The sequence below is a fragment of the Melozone crissalis genome, unplaced genomic scaffold, assembly GCF_028551555.1.
Source record: "Melozone crissalis strain CALT ecotype California unplaced genomic scaffold, PUWL_Pcris_2 ptg000034l_1, whole genome shotgun sequence".
In the NCBI taxonomy this organism is placed as follows: domain Eukaryota; kingdom Metazoa; phylum Chordata; class Aves; order Passeriformes; family Passerellidae; genus Melozone; species Melozone crissalis.
The window spans coordinates 9,121,135-9,144,014 of record NW_026535812.1 but is presented as its reverse complement, the minus strand read 5'-3'; the positions used below and the strand labels follow the sequence as shown (position 1 = coordinate 9,144,014).

General features: G+C 40.1%; 1 protein-coding gene across 4 annotated transcripts in view; it reads right to left on the bottom strand.

The window, feature by feature from the left end:
• Window positions 1-693: 693 nt before the first annotated feature.
• ACSL3 (acyl-CoA synthetase long chain family member 3) overlaps window positions 694-22,880 on the bottom strand; it is a 49,215-nt gene continuing 27,028 nt past the window's right edge. For 3 of the 4 annotated variants that reach the window (XM_054282840.1, XM_054282839.1, XM_054282841.1), the window contains exons 5-16: window positions 19,052-19,161; window positions 17,691-17,829; window positions 15,765-15,915; window positions 15,027-15,150; window positions 14,801-14,872; window positions 14,163-14,302; window positions 13,300-13,472; window positions 11,591-11,665; window positions 10,766-10,957; window positions 9,864-9,978; window positions 5,229-5,386; window positions 694-3,299 (exon numbers count right to left, since the gene is read on the bottom strand). In XM_054282840.1, the coding sequence (XP_054138815.1) occupies window positions 3,136-3,299; window positions 5,229-5,386; window positions 9,864-9,978; window positions 10,766-10,957; window positions 11,591-11,665; window positions 13,300-13,472; window positions 14,163-14,302; window positions 14,801-14,872; window positions 15,027-15,150; window positions 15,765-15,915; window positions 17,691-17,829; window positions 19,052-19,161 (1,613 nt within the window). In that variant the 3' untranslated portion in view covers window positions 694-3,135. The other variant, XM_054282843.1, reaches the window with a different exon arrangement.

Here is a 22,880-nt window from a genome sequence, read left to right as displayed (position 1 = left end):
ATCATTTCAATAATGAAATACATCGATTTTCACAAGAGAGTAAGCAGTTACAATTTTCAAGGATTCAGAGACCTGATAAGTTTTTATTTACAAAAGTTTTGTTAAAAATCCCCCTCTTTTGGGGGCCCTTCAGGTGAGGTATATGCCCCTTGCTCTTAGTTTGAACTCAGATTGTTTGAAGTTTCAGTTCTTTCCATTACAGATCCCCCATGTGACAGAGGCCATTCCTCCCAAACACACATTTCTCAGTTCTGCACAGCTGCCCACAGCCCCTGGGACACTGCAGTGCATTCCAGCAGGTACCTTTGTACTTTTGTTCTTGTTACTCAGGCATGGGAAGACACGCACACACAAAAAAAAAAAATTAAAAAAATTATGGAGGAGATTCCCAGCTGGGAAGCAGTGCATCTCTGCAGGGCTGGAACCAACCCCTCCAAAGCTGTCCTTGTGCTCAGCAAAGCAGGAGGGGCAGCCAGAAGGAGCTGGCAGCCCAGAGGAGCAGGGGAGGGATGGAGGGAGCCCCACACCTGAGCTGCAGCCTGAGTGACCATCCCAGCCCCCAGCACAGGTGGCCTCAGTGGGACATGGAAGCACTCACAATCCAGCAGGAGTGGAGTCTCTCTTCTGCTATAAATCAAAAGAAAAAGCCCCACACTCATCACAAATCAAAGATTTTTAAAAAGTCTTTCTATCTCCAGCACTGAGACTGAACTTAATGAACTGCTTTGTTTTCACATTCTGTAGAAGAAATAAATGTCCACAATGAATTTTAATGCCTAATGAAAGAGAAACTATATATATCATATAAATTTTAAACATAAAAAACCCCTGAACTGTAAAATCAAATGCACAGTTAGACTGCAACCCCATCTTGTGACTGGATTAGAAAAAAGGAAAATAAAACTATTTCCAAACCATTTTAAAAGTTTCCTTTATGCAATTTCTCAAAAGGGGATTTAAACCCTTAGCAGAACAAAATACTAACTTCAGATTTGTTTAACCAAAAGCAGATTTATTTTCTTAAATCTGCTGCACAATGCACCAAGTGATATACATAGTACTTCAGCAATTTATTATTTTTCACTAAAAATCACAAAAATATTTGAACAATGTACAGTCTGTGCTGAGTTTTATTTAACAACCTGTTGATGGAGCACAGATAGACATTCAAATGTTAGTAATGTTTAATACATGGTGTGACACTTCCCTACAGCCTTAGCAATTTTTCCACTTTTGGATTCTTCAGTCATTTTTCAACATTGTCTTATCTTTACTTGTCACAAGGTTTTTCATTCATGATCTGGATATCTAAAGGCAGTAATCTCAAAAACATGGTTCTGATTTCTTTTTGTTGCTTCTATTTTCATTTGATTACTTACACCAAATTTACCAAATGTTAACAGTGTGTCATGGACAGCAGCAGGGGAAATCCATAATTAGCACAAACCACCCCATCATTTCATCAGGGAACCTGCTTGATAGCCTTCAACTCCTATGAATCTGCTTTCTATAATCAATGGAGAGCATTAATTAAAACAATATTTCAGAGGTTTACAAAATGAGAATTTGCACATCAAATACCTCCCCAAACCTCATGTCACAAAGACAATCAGCAGGAACTCCTCTCCCAAAGCAAGTTTCAGCATGGCTATGTGCTACCATAGCAGGGCACTAAGTAAGCATCAGGACCTTGAGTTTTAGTACTACAAGTAAATGATACACAAGAGAGTAATCTCCAAATTAAAACCATTTTAGTATTTGCTTCATCACAAAGTTGACTATTTTGTATGCCTTTTCACATTCTCATGTAACCCTGAATATTCTTTCCAGAAATATTTTGAAAATAAAATTCACATCTGAAACAAATCTGAATGTTCTTACTCAAGATGAAAAGAGCCCCCATATTTTTTCAAACAATATCCATGAATCTCTATTGAAACAGAAATTGAGACTATTTCTCAAAGCAAGAATTTGATGTAACAAACCAAGCAACATAAATAACTCTGGCTGACAAATGCTTCAAATATCTGTTTTTAAAGCAAAAAGTACTACACAAAAGAACAGAGAATCAAAGGGAGATTTTTAATGGCACAAAGGGCAGCTAGGCACTGTGTGAGCTGAGAACATAACTGTCATTATGACTTTAAAAATCCCCCCAGGAAGATTTGGGTTGCAGCTAGGGCAGAGCAGGGGTCTTGCCAAACTTTAATAAACAACAAAAAAGGAAATCCACTGTAATGTCCAGACCTAATGAGAAAAGACAAAGGTTGCTACAGTCCCTCTGTTAAAAGGACACAGTCAAGCTTGTAAAGTATAAGGTGAAATTAATGATGAGAGTTCATATTAGCACTACACAATTCAGCTCTGGATGAAATGGTCACGAGCTATTTAAAAAAGGAGTTTCTGTATCTGAGAGATTATTCCTAGGTTGAACTTCTGCTGTGTTAATAGCATCTTCTGTATTAAAGGAGCTTCAACTAACACCTGCAAGTCTACCTGCCTTGAGGCAGAGCTGTGCCACAACCATCCTTCCATTTTCACATAAAAATAAAAGTAACCATTAGGCACATATTGAAGGTGCATTACACAAGCTGGAATGTCAAACATTTTCTCCCTCAGATTTACACAGAAAAATAGCACAGCAGCAAATAACCTGGTCCTCTGTTCAACAATTACCTTGTTACAAGCATTTTCAATGTGCATAATGTCACAACATCAATACCTTCTTATCTTTAAATAATTAGGTAAAAAAAGGCCCCCAGTATAACCATTTCTTATATAGCCAAGTTCTCTCTATATACATCCAAATTTTAAAGATACAAATAAAACATTATACAGGATTTATAAATGTTTAAAAACTTGAGGCTTCAGAATCATGGTTTCCCAAAAAAGACCTGGGAAAATCCACAGACTGACAAGGTAGCAGAGAAAACTGGAGAAAAGGAGACGCCCAAATTTGCTGCCACAACATTTTACCAAACTCGCCAGTCATCGCGGTGATGTTATTAGAAAGAGCAGTTTACGCTGGGAATGAGGAGTGGTGGTTTTGTGTGTTGATCTCAAGTGTCGGGTTGAGACAGGCAATTCAAGTATTTGCTGTTGGCTCCAGCTGAGCAGAGCAGCAGCGGGCAGGGGCTACTTGACGCTGGTGCCGTACATGCGCTCAATGTCCGGCTGGTAGAACGCCGTCAGCTCCTTGCGCTTCAGCTTGAACGCGTCCGTCACCAGACCAGTCTCTGGGGTCCAGGGATCCGGGCTCAAACGGATCTTCACCGGGATTTCAAACTTCTCCAGGTTGGCTGTGGAAAGGAACATTTTTAATACAGAACCTAAATGGAGCTGTTTTCCTGAAGTTAAGCGCAAAAGGAGAAATCATGTTCTCACACAGGTGACCTGAATGAAGAAGCGCCCCTCCAACTCCCCATGGTTGGTTTGACCACCTCTGGGGTCACAAGCAGAAGGACAGAATTTGCTAGTACTTGTTTGTCCAATTTCCACAGAAATACTGGAATAAAGCCCAGCTGTTCAGGTATCTATGCAGCTCCCTAACTTCCATGCACTTCCTCAGTGCATGGAAATGATATCCTCAAAACAAACTCTGTTGGAATTCAGGACACCCCTCTGTCTGTCTTGGATGGCTCAAACCCTGCCGGGGGGGGGCTCAGAGACCTTGGCACAGAGACCAGGACACCTGTGACTTTGATTATGATCCATGGAAAAAATTACCAATTTTATATGAGGATCTGCAAGCCACGAAAGTCTAAGTAGAATAACAGTTAGTTTGTCACGGAGGTGAAAAATAGATTTTTGGGGTTTTTAGAATGGTGGTTCAGGAGGCAAGAGAGACTGGACACACCCAGATTCTTCTTTCTCCTTCTTCTTGGCCTCCACTTTCTACTGTGATGCTGGCACTTTTGGATCGGTTTAAGGTAGAATCCCACTGTCTAACACAGGTAACAGGTATTGGGAATTTATTGTAAATATTGTACATGTAGTTTTTAGTATAAAAGATTAGACTGCCCAAGGGCAGCCAGTGTTCCTCTGTCTGACCCGCTGAATGGACCTCAGCAGGCCAGAGAAAGAATTTTATAGATAAGAAACAATAAACAACCTTGAGAACGAAAACAGAAGAGATCTGACTCCTTCTTCAACTGCCAGGCTGGGAAAAGAGACTTTCTAACACACCTCAGGGTCACTCTGACCAGCAGAAGGCCCGAGAAAACTCTACTATATCAGAATCATGGTAGTCATCATCTGGAGAGAAAACCTTAAAATCCATACTACTTAGGTTAGAAAAAATGTGGGAGTTTGTTTTTTCCTCATAGTTCTACGTTGATTAAGGGAATTCAATTCATATGGGAACTCTTCCCTGTACTGAAAGAGAGCAGTGCTCTCCGTGTTACACCTTCAGCACAAAAAGCTATCATTTGCAACAATTTCTGCTGTGGTTTCAGATATGAGAAAGGAAAATAACTAAGAAAAGTAGCCAACAGATAGCAATAATAAAAAAAATACTCTTCTTTCAAGTTGAATTTCAGAAATATACACAAATGTGTATTTATCATGTGCAACCTACCATTTTTAGATTTTCCTGCCTCTTTTTCTCCCTTTGGCATTAGATCACTAGATTTGGGTTTTCAGGGTTTTCTTTGCAATTTGTCACTAAAATCCATAGTATTTAAAGGTAAAGCCTGCGATACCAACGTGAAAACCAAAACCAAACATAAAATAACATCAAAATCATTGAATCAAATACTACCTTTAATCAAATCTTTTAAAAGTACTTAATTCTGTTTAGAACAATGTTATACAAAAAATGAAAACAACTTTTACATCAGAGCAGTATGTGAGACAGTCTCATACCTAATATGCACATTATGATTATGGATCTATAGTTGGCCCACACTGGTTTTGGACCAGCAGCAAGGCCAACAAGATACTACAGGACATCCCAAAGAACACACATACATATATACAGAGAACTGTACTTGGAAAGCTTCACTGGTTTTATATTCTTTCCTCAGCTACGGGTCACACTAAAAGAAGCTGCATGAGACAAAAGGACTAATCCAATTCATGTTTTGTTGTTGGGGAGTTTTGTATGAAAATCTTACTTCATACAGGTTCAATGAAATATACACAACCAAGGAAATATTTTAGGGCCTATGTTTACCTATTTCACAGACATTGCAGTCTGCAAGATTGATCCCATCTACCCAGGCACTCACCTGCCACAGCAGCCTCAGCTAGCACCTTCAGAACCTCTTTTTCCATCTCAGGACTGTTACAGATCTCTTCCCAGGTTCCTTTAAATCCTTTTTTTCGGGCTAGTTCTGCGAGCTCCTTTTGATTTGGCACAACAAATCCAATGACATAAGAATGGAAACTGAGAAGCACAATGTACTTTAGTATGAATTTGGCAAAGTAAACAACTCTTCAAAAACAACATTTCAAGCTGGGGGTTTTACACTTCACACAGAGATATTGCTCTTAACAGCTGGCTTTTGTTCACCTGATAATCCTCCTGAAATACCACACAAATTACCTCTGCCTGCTTTAAAGTAAGTAGAAAGAGAAGCTACTTACCTTACAGTAACTGGATTGCTTCAAGGTGTGCTGTCCATATGCATATTCCACTGTGTCTCCTGCCCAAAGCTTTGGGAAGCAGCACCCACACGATGCCTCTGCTCATGTTTGGCAGCCCGGAATGGAGCCTGGTGTGAGGCCTCCCTACCTCAGTTTCCTCTCAACTGCAGAGTCCAGTTACTGTAGAGGAGTAGAGGACTGCAGTGAAGAGGGGTTGGACAGCAGGTTGTGGAATGAGCATATGCACAACACATCTCAAAGGATGCCTGCTTCTGTAAGGGAAGTGACTTCTCTTTCTCTTTCCAGTGATTGTCCATACACTCACTCTGCTGCTGGCATTCTTTGTCTCCTCCTGACATGCCAGAGCACAGGAAGATGTGATCTCTAAGTCTTTGGGCCCTGAAGCACAATTCACTCTGAAAACAGGTATTCAAAGCTTTTCTGATGGTGCAAAGTTTAGGTAAAATGTGCACAGAACTTCACACAGCAGCTTGACACATTCTAACAAAGCAGATCACAGAGCCAGAGTTGAAAGTGATCTCAGAAGAGCTCCTAATCAGTTCACCTGCCCTGAAGCAGGGTCAGATACATCAAAGAGATGTTTGTCTACATCTTGCTTAAACATCAGCAAGCACTAATGCCAACACTTCATCATTCATAGCATGGATAAGCTGCTGCTGATGGCAACTCCTGACTCTTCCTCTTTGAAATTTACCTCACACGTGTCAGATGTCCCCCTCTTTTCCACAGAAGCTATTTATTCATTTACAGATTTTCCTTGTCACCTTTTTAGTCTTGCTTCCTTTTCTAGGTTTATTTAGACATATCAGCAGTGCCCTTTCCTCCTAATTCATGCCATCACAAATCTCTGCCCAGACATTGCCATTTTATTCTGGATTCCTTTCATGAGGTCAGTCTCTTCAGATGGGCTACATGTGGAACTCAGACCCCTTAATACTTGTTAGAGCAAAGAGATCATTGTGCATTTTGTAGGCAATACCTCTGGTTATGCCTTTTGCCTTCTTATAACAGTATGGCACTTGTGGACTCATGTCAGCTCCTACAGAATTGCTACCAGCTGGTGGTTCTCACCCTTAACTTCTGCAGTTTATTTAGCTGTAAGTATAATCTACAACTCCTCTCTTTCAACTTACTGCTACTTTCAAGCAAATCTCCACCTAGCCAAGCCTGCTCTGAATTCTCATCCTATCCTCCACTGTGGCTTTGGTTCCCTTCCATCTTAACTATCTACAGAATTATTAAATCTTTTCAACTCTCACCAGACAGATCATTAATACAAAATATGGAAACTCAGCCCTAGCATGCAGATTACTGTACTACATGCTTTAAGGTCTTCAAGATACTTTGAAGATACTACCTCTAAATATGCTTTTGGTTACTGCACAGTACAATTTCCTCCTTTGTTACTGGAATGAACCATAATGGGCATCTGACAGGAGTTGAGAAGACAGCACCAACGTCCATTATAAACACAGACTTCCCTGGCAGCACCATCACAAGCTTTGCCTGCCAGCACAAAACCATTCTCATTTTTCTCTTCCTGAAAATGTATTAAAGGATGATTTCAGATTAGCCTCACTATCACTACTGCCTGCATCTCACCTTCTGCCTTTGCCTCTGCCCCATTTCCCCCGTGCACACTCATGCTGTACTCTGCACTAAACCCCTTGTTTCACTCCTGGTTCCTATAGTCTTTTGACATGCTCAAGATCATGTCCTGCAATATCACCAGTATCTCCAGGGATAAACAGTACACAGAAGTAATCAGTTGGCTGGGTAAGCATCAAACTTTCTGTTCATCTAAAATTCAGCTCCTTCAGTAGAAGTGTACTTGTTTTGGACAAACAGGTTCATCCAATTTTTTTTTTCTTGGAAAGAACACCTTGCAGCTCTCAGTTCCTGGTACATGTAGTTTTTCATTCTGTGCCACAAAGTTAAATCTTCACTTGTTGCAGTTCAAATGCTAAAGCACTGTTTTGTCTTGAGAGTTATCCTGAAGGTACATCTTCCCTCTCGAGCAGTCACTGCCCTGTCACTGCTCCTTATGCTGATCCTTTGTACTTGGTACCTTTGTCTTGGAAGTGATTTTCAGTGGAAATTTTCAGACTTTGGTCCTCAAGATCTCCTTAGTCATCTCTTACATGATGAAAGATTTTACCGAAACGTCAGTCCTACACTAGGCAGCCTCATTCCCTTGCTGTGCTTACGGTGCTACCCACGTAAGGCTCTCAGACCTGTGGTCAGAAACATATTTAATGGCACTACACATAGATACCACTGTTTCTATTCTGTAAAGCCTGGTTCTCACCTCCCTGAGATTACTGGGGACTTCCTCAGTTTTTTTGCCATGTTTGTCCATTCCTCAGGTAACTGAGCTACTCATTTTCCTGACGTGATGCTTAAAATCCACTTCATGTGTCTTGGATGGGTGAAGTGTTGATAAAGCAGAAGGAGTCTCCCCTGATAGAGCTCTAATCACCATTCCTTTCAGCAAATGTTTTTATTCCTTATCTCATTTATTTTGTCTGAAGTCAATACAGCTTTTGAAGTGGCAATATCATGCAAACAACTCTGATGCTCTACTACAGAGTTCAGAGGAGCTTTGCACCCTAAATTTTAAGGTCAAATCAGATATTCAACCCATTTGTACAAGTCTGCCCTCCTTGTCCTTTTGCACGTGGGAGACAGAATAGCTACAAATAAAGGACTCCTCCTGCATACAAGATCACCCAGGCCAAGTATTAGGAGAGACAGGATCCAAGAAATGTCACAGGCACTGTTACAAAACCTCTCTGAGCTCACACTGCTGAGGTGAGCCCATGCCCACAATGAAATGTGCATATGGACAACCATTCAGGGACTCTATTACATGGCTACTCAGGCCACATTACACACATAACAGTATTAAGAAAGTAAAGCAGCAACAAAAAACCCAATCTGGAATGTCCTGTCTTGTTTGTCCTTGGTCTGGACTCTTGTTTGTAAGTTACCTTTAAAAATTGCTCATAGGTTTTCCTGTTTTTAAGTAATAGACAAGACATGGTCTATCAGAGTCAAGTGTCTGGCTGACAAGTGCATTTTAGTTTCCAATGTTATGTTGGCCTGGCAAAATTAACACAAAAATTTGGTAGCATAAGTCCAACAGTGAACTGCAATCCTGGAAGAAAAGAAATCACATGTAGGAAGCTCCTTCTCCACAGATTACAGAGGGTGCTTGGAACAGCTGCAGCTTCAGGCTGTCAAAGCCAGCAAATGTGAGACTCACACAGTGAGTCCAAACCACAAATAAAGCTTAAAAGAACAGAAATTTCCTCAGCAGTGGCTGGCTCAATGTATGCCAGCCTACTGATCCAAAGCTGTCAACTGCAGTTACAGAATGACTGCACAAACCCCCCAAAGTTACAGAGAACCAGGTGAACAAACCCCAAGTTAATTGTTTTATTTATTACCACTGAGCAATTCTCTGGTATGCTTATCCTGCCTTCTTTCAAAGTAAAGCTGGGCTTTTTGAGACATTAATGGGAGTCAGAATATTTCTGATCATTCAGAAGCTCCAAAATAACTTTCCAAACATCAGTATCAAATGTCAACAGGAAACAAAGACCACCTGAAGTATATTTATATGTGTAAGAGCTAAGAAACTCTAGAAAGAGAAACTTAAGACATGTTTGAGCCCTTATCACCTCATTTATTAGTACACATATAAAGCAAATAGAAATGACATTTGACTGTCATCTATTGTGTGTTTGCACAGTGTTTAGACTGTGGTTTTTCTCAAGCTTCAAGGTGGTGTACTGCAGGGGTAAAGAAATGTAAATTTAATTCACAAGCCAGCTACTGTGCCATTGGTGCTTTTTTCTCCCACCTTCCTCTGAAGTACCCCAGTACTTCCTCTGAAGGACAAATGACAACTAAACACAGCAAGGAACAAGGCGCCCTAGGGCTTCTAAAGGTAACAATCTCAAAGTGCTTGAGTGATGCCTGCAATTAATGCAATAGAGCTCAGCTGCTTTTCAGATAGGGGAAGGGGGAATGTAAGACTCATCATTGGTATTTCCCAATAAATGATGACAACAAATGAGAAGGGAAAAATAAAAATTTGATTTCAGATCTTTTAGTTTTGATAGTTATTCCATTGTATTATAAGTAAAAGCCTTTTTTTAGCTGATTTTAAAAAATTCTACACATTGAGCAGCAAAAAAAATTTGTTTCAAGAGGACAAAACAGAGCAGTAACAAAGTATAAGGTGCTCTTACCTGCTTGCATATGCACAAATATTATCCACTAGTGGGAGATTCTTCAGAGCTGCTTCTACTTTGCCAAGAGAAACATACTCCCCTGCCTGCAGCTTTACAAGATCCTTTTTGCGATCTATCAAGGAAGAAAGGAATTAACTGCTAATTACAAAATAGAAAACTCAAACATTGATTTAACAGTTTCTGAAATGCTTATTTAAATATACAAACTGACTCATGTTTGGTGAATGTACCAGAAACCTTTAATGTTAGGTTTCTAGAATGCATTTTATCAGTCTGTCCCAACAAAATTAGGGATATTACAATTCCATGCATTTTCTGCCTTCAGAACAGCATTTCCTATATGACAGCACCATCATGTGCATGGAAGACAAATAGGACTATGCAAAGGCACTGCTGGTCAGGAGCACACATATTGTGCTGTCTGGCCCAGACCCATCAAGCAAAATATGCACCATTTGGTGGCATTATGTTATTTATTTCAGGCTAAATCCATATTTAAAGAGCAATTGCTCACCTTTCACTTGAAAAACAACAATAGGAACCAAAAAGTATGCCTAAATTACTTGAGGTTATTGAACACAACCATACAAAATTATACAATATAAGGCAGCTTATCTACTCAGTTAGCTTGTATTTAACTCCCTAATTACTACCCAGTCTCACTAACTTAGGGAGTCAATGTTAAGACTGTTTCAAAGTGAAACAAAATTCAGCTTTTAAAGCACACAAACAAGGTTACATTAACATATCAGAACTTCTCTGGGATACATGGGAAGGGTTTAGATGGCATGACAAGATATGGAGATTTTTTTTTTTCTTACTGTATTTCACAGCCCTGAAAGATGTGTGTGTATATGAATATCTATACATATACATGTCCCCTGAATTTATTAACTCACCAATAATTTTTAGACATCCATCATGATGAAACTCTCCAATGTCTCCAGTATGGAGCCACCTCTGCCCATTCTCATCAACAGTGAAATCTTTTTTGGTTCGTGCTTCATTTTTGTAGTAGCCCACAGTCACATTCTGCCCTCCAATAAGGATCTCACCTCTAGGATATGGTTTATCAGTGTTGTAATATCCACCTGGAAGGATGGGGAGTTTTATTAAGTTTATGTGAACGAAAATATATTCCAAAGGAAAAATTTGTGCCATCCTTCTGGCAGGAGTAATGTGTTTTATCAGTTTCACACAGGCTCAAATAAAACCAAATAACTTTGCCTCATAGTTTAGAGAAGAAAAAATCCATAAGTTTTTGCATTAGTCCAAAACACACTTAAGTATTATCTATTTCTACTCCACAGTACACAAAAGCCTACAGTAAAAGGAAGTACTGAAACGCATTTCAAAATTTATTATATGTATTTCACAATATATCCATTAAGCTTCTATTCTACATGCCAATTTTAATGACTTAAGAATAATATTATGAAGACTATTTTAAAATAATTTCTTAATGGCAACTGAAGGTACCATGCATACTACCCAGTCAAAATGCCACTTGCATTGATAACTTCTGTCTGGATATTTCCCTGTTTACAAATTACTGAGGAATTTATTTTACGTTTCTTCTCCCCAAGAGCAAACTTTTATAGGCAAAAGTAGCATTTAAAATGCAAACAGCCAAGAAATAGTCTTTAATTACTGCTACGGAGGAAAGCCCAATAGAAAAACATACTTCTTAAAGAAACAATTAAATCATAAGCAGGAATTCTCACCTTCTTCCCAGTTCATTAACTTGATTTCACAACAGACCAAAGGTGCTCCCACTCTTCCTGTAGTGTAGTCCCAAACTAGAATTTAAATAAATGCATTTTCAGAAAAACAAAAAAACAGAGATAGCCAGAAAAAAAATATTTTGTTGTTAATGCATCCTGCTATTATGCATTAACTGCTATTTATTTCTGAACTTTAATTCACAGAACCAAACCTCCAAGAAAACCCAACCAAATTATCAACAGAACACAGATAAAATTCTTATCCCACTAGGAGAGTAGACAGCTGTAGTAACAGATACCCTCAGTATCTAAAAGATGACTGAAACCATTAGGTTCTGTTATATGAAATTAAAATCTGGTGCAGGAAGATTTTAATTCCTGACACCTCAATATACTCAACAAAATTTGAAAAAAATTATTATTGATGTCATAAGTGTACAACAATGCCAAGATGCACGCACGCAGCTCTACCATTCATTTTCCACGTGGGTCACCTGTTTCAGCACAATGCATCCAAATCAGCACTGCCATTGCTTGATGCATTTTTGGGAACACCTGATTGCAGGATTCCCCAATGACATTTGGTGGCACCAGGAGAGGAGCAGGTGGGTAGGCCTGAGCCGTGCAGGGCTGAGCATGGGCACTGGTGCTCAAGGGAACAGTGCCACCCACCTTGGGTGATGGTGCCAGCCCTGACGGACACAGTGCCACCCACCTTCAGTGACAGTAACACTGCCACTCACCTTCAGTGATGGTGCCAGCCCCAAGGGCCACAGTGCCAACCAACCTTGGGTGACGGTGCCAGCCCTGAGGGACACAGTGCCACCCACCTTCAGTGACAGTGCCAGCCCTGAGAGCCACAGTGCCACCCATCTACAGTGATGGTGCCAGCCCTGAGAGCCACAGTGCCACCCACCTTGGGTGATGGTGCCAGCTCTGAGTGCCACTCACCTTCGGTGATGGTGCCAGCCCTGAGGGACACAGTGCCACCCAACTTGGGTGATGGTGCCAGCCCTGACGGACACAGTGCCACCCACCCTGGGTGATGGTGCCAGCCCTGAGGGACACAGTGCCACCCACCTTCAGTGACAGCGCCAGCCCTGAGGGACACAGTGCCACCCACCCTGGGTGATGGTGCCAGCCCTGAGGGACACAGTGCCACCCACCTTGGGTGATGGTGCCAGCCCTGAGTGCCACTCACCTTCGGTGATGGTGCCAGCCCTGAGGGACACAGTGCCACCCACCTTGGGTGATGGTGCCAGCCCTGAGAGCCACAGTGCCACCCATCTACAGTGATGGTGCCAGCCCTGAGAGCCACAGTGCCACCCACCTTGGGTGATGGTGCCAGCTCTGAGTGCCACTCACCTTCGGTGATGGTGCCAGCCCTGACGGACACAGTGCCACTCACCTTCGGTGATGGTGCCAGCCCTGAGGGACACAGTGCCACCCACCTTCGGTGATGGTGACAGCCCTGAGAGCCACAGTGCCACCCACCCTGGGTGATGGTGCCAGCCCTGAGGGACACAGTGCCACCCACCTTGGGTGATGGTGCCAGCCCTGAGGGCCACAGTGCCACCCACCTTCAGTGACAGCGCCAGCCCTGAGGGCCACAGTGCCACCCACCTTGGGTGATGGTGCCAGCCCTGAGGGACACAGTGCCACCCACCTTGGGTGATGGTGCCAGCCCTGAGGGACACAGTGCCACCCACCTTCAGTGATGGTGCCAGCCCCAGCGGACTCGGTGAGGCCGTAGCCCTGCCCCACGGGGCAGCAGAAGCAGATGTTCATGAAGCGCTGCGTGGCCGCCGAGAGCGGGGCGCCGCCGCACAGCAGCACGCGGATCTTCCCGCCCAGCAGCATCCGCACCTTGCGGAAAATAAGGCTGAAAGGGAAAAGGACATCTTGGAGCTTCAAGACAAAGCAAGAGAGAACCTAGTTTTGGATCTGAACTGAGTTTTCACTGTCTTCAAATACACTATGACTTCCAAAGAAAGCCTTGAAGGAGCACATGGAAGTTTTCAGAAATACAGTCACAGATTTTTAAGATGGTTTCCATGTTCTAGTTTGAAGATGGGTTAAATGTTTGAGAACACAGATTTAATGAAGCAGTAAAGTTGCATGATTTTCTCTTCAAAATACTTTAAGTTGTATAAATTTTGCAAATCCACTATCCTTTACTCTCATAGAAACCCAGAGTTAGACTCAATGGTCCTATGGGCTCTTTCTAATTTGAGGTATACCATCATTCCCCTCTGTTAAAATATGGAGTCTGCAGTTTTCTGTAGGAATAAACTTCTACCCAAAAATTGTATAAATCTATTATTAAATTCCTGATGAAAATTCAATAAATGTAAATTTTCAATCAGTTTCAAGTTAAAGAACACTCAAATTGTATCAGTAAGTAAATCCATCACACCAACTCCTGATTTGTTGTTTCAATTTACACTCAAGTACAGATTTGTTCATGTTCAAAGTGTCACAATAAAATTAAGAAAAGCACAAGAAAATCAAATACTGCTCCTGTGGTAAGACTTTGATTTTTTGGTGCCATTACAAAGGAAGTTAACATTACCTGTCACAGAGTGGGGTAGTGTAACCTTTGGAAATCTGTTCCATTTTGTAGTTGTAGGCCAATATAAATAGATTCCTCTGGAAACTGGTCATTTCATTCACTTTATTCATGACGTTTTTGTAGATTCGATCCATGATTTCCTAGTACATAAACATATGAACTTTATCTCAAAGAAACAGAAATCCTGAATTCAGTACAGCAAAAAGAAAACACCATCTAGAAATTCAAGTGAGCTTCAGCTGACAACCCCATTCCCAGGTTCCTTCCTCTTCCCTTGCTAAGGGACAGCAAGATGTTCATGGAAAGGAGAAAAGCAAAGTCTGGGCAGGAGCAGCAGTTAACCCCCAGCTGCCAACTCTATTCCACTCTTTCACTGTAACAAACTAGAAATGACTAATTAAAATGGGAATTGACTCTCTCTATCTATCTTAACTTTGAAAAAGTTTGATACTCGTGCAATGATTGTTTATCTCCAACATTCAAACAAGTACCAAAATCATTATTTTAAGGCAGCTTAACATCAAAGATTCTACTTTTTCTATTTAAATGTTAATAGTATTAATTTTGTTGCTAAAAATGGAATTATATATTATATTTTAAAAAAGGTTTGAAAAATAATTCATCCTTCAGTTACTTACCGGAACTGCTGCCATTAGAGTTGGTTTAAGTGTAGTAACATCCCCTTTGCTTCCTTTCTTTATTTTAGAAGACTAAAGTGAAGAACAAGTTTACTAGCAGACACATTCAAGATCTTTAACATCAGAAACAAAATTTTTACTGTTTTTAAAGAAATATTACAAAGATCTGGTGTAAGTAATTTTTTTAAATTTCTTTTTTACTTTACTGTAAGGACTTACACCATACCTGGTCAGCCAGTGTCTGAGGGGAGGAGTAACCGATGCGGCATCCATGAGACAGACACACGAGCTCAGCACTCAGCTCCAGAACATGGGCAAGGGGCAGGTACCCAATATAAATGTCCTTCTCCCTGCAAAGAATTTTTATTTTAAAATATAGCTTTATGCTGCATCACTGGAGTCCTCAGATGCATCATTAAGCCAAATTCATGCAAAGTTTACTGCAGAAATGAGAAAGCAGAAAATGCCTTTGAGCTTGAGAGCATATTTCAAATCACATGGGTTTTGTTTCAAGAGTTGCATACTACACACTGTAGGTTTTAGGCATAAAAAAGGGTGATTGTTACTCTGGTTACTCATCTCAAGAAAATTAACCATGTGTTAGAGTTGCAAAGGCAACTGAATGGATGAGATTAAAAACTGCACCAAACAGAAAGAAGCCACAAGATTTAAACATTAACCAAGGCAAGCACTGCTTAGGGAGGCTTTCAACCACTCTAGTGCAAGGTGGCCTCACAGGTTTTTGTGTCCTGGTCTTGCCCACATACCAAAGAGGAGAGAACAAAGAGTACATGAAGTAGTACCATGTCATTTAGTGCAGTGCTGGAAGATGCTCAGATGTCAGTGCATAGTATCATGTGTCACAGACATAGCAATATAAAACAGTTCATATTTTATCCAATAATTAATGTAAAATTAAAAGCAACTACATGACTTCTTTATTTGCTGGTCAGTTGGTACCCACCCCAGATTTGGGATCCTCTCAGCCATTCCAGTTATCCCAGCAATGATGTTGCAATGGGAGATCATAACTCCTTTGGGAATTCCTGTGGATCCACTTGTGTACATGATCACTGCGATATCCGAGGGCACAGGCCTGGATGGCTGCTTGTTTCCTGCAAGTTGTTAAAAAAGAGGATGTGTGATGTGTGGAGAGCCTCTCAAGCTGGGAGATCTGACACACTGACACATTTCAGCACTGCTGCAATACAGCACCACAGGACTCATGCTATTACATTTTGCTTAAAAGAGATTATGGTCAAGCTTAAGTGCCTTCACAAAGAGTAGGAACTTGGCACTAACTGAGCAATACTTTGACTGATTGTCCTTATCCACCACAACAGTTTTCCTATTGTTTTTCCCCTGCTCCTGCAGTGGAGAGAAAAAAAGGCAGAGCTTTGGCTTGTCCAAAGCACCACTGAGCATCCCTGCCTGGGAAGGTTCACTGCTTCCACCCCTCTGTGCCTCACGTGCTCCCTGGCACGGAACAACACCTGCAGCAATGCACTGCTGAGCCAACCTGAGGTCCCACCTCCATGAATATTTTAAACAAGTTCAACAGCTTTAATTGGATTAAAGTGCTTTTTAAATACTTGTGCTGAGAGCAAGAAAATACAAAAACTACTGTGCTTACTCAGAGGAAACTGCATCACACACAGTGCATGAGGCACAGTGCACACACTGAATGAGAAGCATGAAAGCAACATTTAATAGTTTTCCACTCACTGAATCCTGCCTATCCTGCACAATAAACAACACAGAGGAAAAGAAACACAAGCAATGGCTCATCTACTTAATATTAATTGGACATGCTTGACCATAAACAATTCATGATAGCATTTCAGAGTTTATGAATGGTTAACTTGACAAAGATAATATTTCTTTATTGTAGTGCAGAGTATGTGATATTTAAAGATTAAATACCTTTTTACACAGCACATAGATTAAAAAACTTCAGGGAGCTAATGAATTACAGCCAAAATTTTTCTGCTGGTGTTGTATTAAACTGTTTTAGTAGTATATGAAACTGGTATATCAAATAGGAAATGCATCTTCCAAAGAAATTGAGAGGTCATGATGCTTGGACCAAATATGCCATTCTCCTGAACATCAAAATCAGATGGACTAACCACCCCCCCACTCCTAAAATACAATCCAACATTCCTGAGCCTGCAGTAGTTAAGAGATTCTGAAAACACAAAGAACAAAAGAAAGCAATTACTGAATATATTGAAATTCCTTAAAATATCAGGATAAGCAGCCCTTCAGAACCAAGAATAAAAATTTCTTAAGATTACAATTAAAATAAGTAATAAAATTCTGAATTAGAGTTCTAAAAATATTACATAGACCAGAAATAGACTTCAATGAATTTACACAGAATGATGCTTTCAGAAACAGAATAAGTGACCAAGTTCTATCAGATTCAAATTACTATTTTACATTTTGCTATCTGTGAATTTTACAAAACTTAATGGCAACAAATTACTTATTTCTTTTGTTATAAAATACACAATGATCTTCCTTCTGTGCCCTGAATAACCTGGTTTTAATACATCTGATCATAAGAACGCTTTTCAAGTTTCTATCCTGAATTAATTGCTTATTCTAAAAACTACCCTTCAACCTGTGACACTTGATCGTGGAGTCCGTTTTTACTCTGTTGAAAAACAAAAAACAAACTTACACCCCAAAATCCAACCACCCACAATGAAAATAAAACAAACAAAACAAAACAAGAAAAAAAAAACCCACATGGATTTTATTTAAAGGAAAAGGACATAAGAAAAGGTTAAATCTGCAGAATTTTGAAATCTGCAGTTTCTTCAAGCTTACTCAACAGGGTCAAATTAGGGCACCAAGAGAGATGGTCTGAAGAGGAAGAACCTACCAGTGTCTGCCTTGGCCCCCATGGCTTGCACAGATGCCATGGTGTGAACAATGACCCCCTTGGGGAACTCTGCCCACGTTGTGGGTTTGCCATCCACTGTAATTATGTGTCGCAGTAGTGGAACTTGAGAAACAATTTCCTGTGAAAATGAAAAATTGGTTCAGAAATTAAAAATTTGTTTTATGCCAGGAAGTAAAAAAAAACCCCACAAAACCAAGAACAAAAACCTCCATGCTATCTGCTGCACACTTTTTAAAAAGCACTAACATAAAACATCTCAGAATTTTAAGGGATAAACCTGCCAAGATCAAATAGCTGCAAAGCTCGAAGTTTTCCAATTTTAAGTCAAAAAACTTCACCAAGCATTTACTGATTTGCATTTTATTTCATGAGAACCCCACAAATAAGACTACAGTGATTTATAGACATAATTGACTTTCTCTTCCCATAGAACATAGAGAAAAATTGGTGATACTGAGCTCACAATAATTCTTAGGCTGCTCCTTAGTTATTATGCTATTTAAAATAAGCAACAGCTAGCAAAAATATTGAAAATTACTAGTTATGCATTTCAAGCAAAACATGAGTTCAAAGACATTAATCAGTTTTTTCATGGAAGAAGAGATCACCACCTATAGCAGAGCAAACACATTCTCTTACTGCAAGCTGAAATAAATGTGCATGGCATAGATACTGTCATTGTAGTAACTTCTTGAAAAAGTTTGGGAAATTCTCATTCAAATTTCCACAGCAGCACAGTTTTTCATTAAAACAATTTCCTTAACTGAAAGGTCCAGTTTCCCCAAAACACACAATGATGAAGCTCATGCAGATTAGTTGTTCCACTTGGGTATTCCATCAGGGTCAGTAAGTCAAAAAAGTTCTTTGACTGTGCTAATGGTTAGTGAGCTTTTTCTCCCCTGCATGGAAAAACAGCTCTAACTCTTTAAAAACCCATCTTTAGACATAAAAATCATTCTCTGCTGAGAAAACATCTGATAATAAGCCAGGAGCATGATCACAGTTAGCTCTTTATACATTTTTCTGCTCTTCCCATTGTTACATTTATAGGCACTAAATCCACCCAGAAACCACAGCAGTTTCTTGTAAAGGTGTTTTTCCAGGCAGCACTCCAGCTCTGCAATACTGCAAATTGCTCATTCTCCAGCCACTGAGCAGCCTACAACCCACTAAAAGCAAACTACCACTTTCTGTACATGAACAGAGATACATAAATCTTCTTCCCAAAGTGTCTGCCTTATGGAAAGGCAATAAATCATTGCTCTGTACAATGGAACCAGGCCATTTAGAATGGTGAACAGACACACTGCAAAGAGATAGCCAAAGAACAGCTTTCTGACCTTCAGTTTTGTTTGCATCAGCTCTTTACTGGTAATGATGGTGGTCACCTCTGTCTCGTTCAGCCCATGAACTATTGCTGGGCCTCCCAGCGTGGCGTACAGGGTAACAACTGAAACACAAAACACGGCAAATGGTCAGTCCCTGGGCCACATTTTCAAGTGTAGTTCACAAAAAAGAACTGAGATTAATCTATTCCAACTTAGGCAACACAGTAAAAATATTTATCAACTCAAAGATGGGACAGTTTTGCATTTAAAAAGCCTCTTAACATCTGAATTTAAATACAGTGTGATCTTCAGTTACTCCCAGAAGGAATAATGAACAGCCATTCTCTATGTGACTGTTTACTCTTTTCCAAGGTCTAATTAGAGGTCCCAAAACCACATCACCTTATGAAATTCTGCTGGATCTACTTTCATACTGTCACTGCCTTTACCATTTGAAAAAGAGGCAAACCTTCTCAGCTTAATCACTGTCTTACATTCCTCTGGCACACAGGAAAGAAACAGCTTTCATCCATGTGACTTCTCTTTCCAGAATTCACATCCTCTCTTACTAACCTTTTACAATTGACTGCTAATAACAAATTATTACAGCATGGTGATATGTGTCATCAGCAGAGAATTCTCACATAGAAATAAATCTGTGACTAGCTTGTTCTGCCATCTATTCAAAATAATGTAATAAAGGTTTAATCATCACAGTCATTAGACCTTGAACTGACATCAAGAGAATCATACAGAATAGCAAGAAAGAAAATATTTAGAAAATTGACTAAAAGAAAATTTGTTTTCTGTTTGTAAGGTCAGCTCATTAGTGAGCATGTTACAAAATGATTAAATATTATTTTCAAGGTGATAATATGAAATTTCCTGGAATTTTCAATGGAATTGAATGACGAGAGACCAGAATAGACCAAGGAAAAAAAAGGCAGCCAAAAAGTGAAGAGAAGTATTGCTCAAAAAACAAAAAATTCTATTTTCCAAGCATAACACTAAACAGGGACATCTCATAAAAGCTCTAAGATCAATCAACACAATCTATAATTATAGTATTCTTGATGGGAGTTTTGTCACATCAGGTATCTGAATATTTTCTGCTTTTTGGTCTGTATATAGCTGAATATTTAAAGAATGTAATTATGAAAATAAGACAACCCATTGTACATTAGGACTGTGATCACTGCAAAGATTAAAAATTAAAATTAAATAAAGTTTTGTTGTATTTTATTTTAGTATTTTAAATCCAAGGAGTTACTAACCCAAAACAACTCAAAAGCAGTTTTCTTACACAGAAAAGTAAATAGCTGACCTCTACTTATTTTTTTTCTTGTTAAAACAGCCCATCATAGTTCAGAACTGTTGCAGGGCAAATGCACATGCACTGTGTTTTCTTTAATTTGGTGGGAGCAAAGTCCAGAAGAGTGCCTCTCCTCGTTCCCACGAGCTCTCTCTCCTTGCTGCAGTGACCCCTGTTATGTAAACACGTAGCAGAAATTCAGCTGCCCCGAGCCAAGGAGCAGAACTGAGCTGACAACACCGCCCAGAAGGCAGAGCATTATCTCGGGAATAACCACGGGGTACTTAATTACTCATCTGCAAATAAGTGCATTAAGACACTCATAGCTATATGACAGAGCCAAAGGGAAAGAGAGACCATTTATATGATGGTGCACTGATGTCATGGAGAGAGCAAAACTGAGCATGACTCATCTCTGAAATCCTCCCTTCTCCACACTGGCACCTGAAAGTTTTTCAGGCAAATCTGAAAGTTTTGATAGTTTTTTTTCCTCTCCTCATTCTCTTGAAAATGTACTGAGAAGGGATTATTTTTTATTCACCTTTATACATGCAACAGTACAAGTAAGTCTTTGTTATCTGACCAAAGGTTTGACAAAAAGAAAATCTCCAACAGCACTAAATTTGCCAGCTTGTAGAAAAAGACAAAACTTTACCCTAAAGAAACAAACAGAACTTTAACAATTTATTTCAAGGTAACTGGAATGTTAAACTGAGTACTTCAGCACCCACCATACATCAAGAATAAAAAGCAAAATGCACCTTTAAAGGCTTCAGCCAAATTCACTTCTGACAAAACCACTTCTGCTCAAGCATGATTGAAAAAGGAACCTAACTTCTTCTATTCCACCATTTGGCTATGCATTTTTGTGTTTTATCTGCCTCCTCTGGTGAAGAGCTGTTCACACACATGAAGAGGTACTCGGGAAGAAAATCTGTTTTCATGCTAGTACTACTTCTTCTATCTCTGATCTAGCAATCCCACTCCACCTCCTGCAAATATAAGACTTAGAGAACTTCAGAAAAAAACAGATCTAAAATCAAGCAAGTATTTCTAACCATAAAATAACTTGTTTGTGCAAGTAATCCATAACAAACATCATTTTAATTCTGTAGTGCAAAAGGCATTCTCTCCAACACTATGTACAAGGCAGATGAACCTGCTCTGGGCCCACTCCATCAGACTGAATGCATCTCACATTTTGAAACACACTGAAAAACGCCAACACAAGCCATTTAGCAATGTCTTGCCACTATTACTGTTTCAACATCATCTGAATCTCCCAATTTGTCCTGCACGCTGCCTGTGGACACTGCACAGCTCTCTCCTCATCTGCCAGCACGAGTCAGCCAAGTTCACAGAAGATGACAGAGCTTAGCTGCTGAACCCCACGTCAGAGTGTGTGCCGAGGCACGTCGCAGCAAGGGGATTTAAACCTCTAATCCAGCAACCCAAAAACACTCACATACCATTCTACTCACAACATCCAGCCCCTAGCTCAGATTTCTCCCCTCAAATTACAAATCTCCCTGGGATTTGTCAATGTGCTTCAGATCCAAAGGAAAAAAAAAATGATACAAACCCTCGCATTTTATTCCCAGGACAGCCACTAGGAATGTGACAGATCCCAAAAGTGATAAAAGGAAACTGGCACAGAGACATGTAGTTTAAAAGCACACAGGCATCTTATGTGAGAAGAGTCTGTGCAGTTCTCTGCTCTGGTTGGCAGGCCAGCAGCATTCACCCACCGAGGAACCAACCAAAACCACCACCAGTTTAGGTGGGAAGGCACCTGCAAAGATCACACACCACCATTGCAGCAGAGTGCTCAGAGCCATGGCCAGTCTGGGTTTTATGGCTCTCCAAGGATGGAGATTGCACAACCAAATCTTATTGAAAGGGTAAATGTAGCACAGGAGGGAAAAGGCCAAAGCCTGTGAGGAACAGCAGTTTCTGGCATGCTCTGAGGGACAAGATGTGTCCCCCTGAGAGCATCCCAGAACCCAGCCAGGCTGGGCTTAGTTAGGTAAAGGACATTAAGGAGGGATGATAAAACAGACATTTAAACAGCTACAGCACACTGAGACCAGCATTCAGTACATTCCTGACCAAAGAAAAAGGCCCAACCAAAATCCAAATTGAAGAACTGACAAAATATCCAGATAAAACAAAAATTGCAGGCACAGATGAAGGTTTGACGTCAACTCCTGAAATTGAGTCAATGAATTCATGTGTGATTTTTGTTTGTTAGTTTTTCAGAACTTGGGAATCTGTACTGATTTGAGATTAAAAGAAAATAAACCTCTCACAAATTCATTGAGCAAACTATACTTACCAAAACCATTCTTAACATCTGCCAACAGATACAGGTTTCTCTAGTCACCAAAGCAAAAGGCTACAAAGTGCACAGTTTCCACATTATGCAGTATTTTTTTAATTTGAAAACTTTAATGCTCTCTATAAAATCTAGATAAAGTTTTCTTAGTACAAAAAGCAAAGCAAGAAAGAGTTTCATTTTCAGACTGTGAG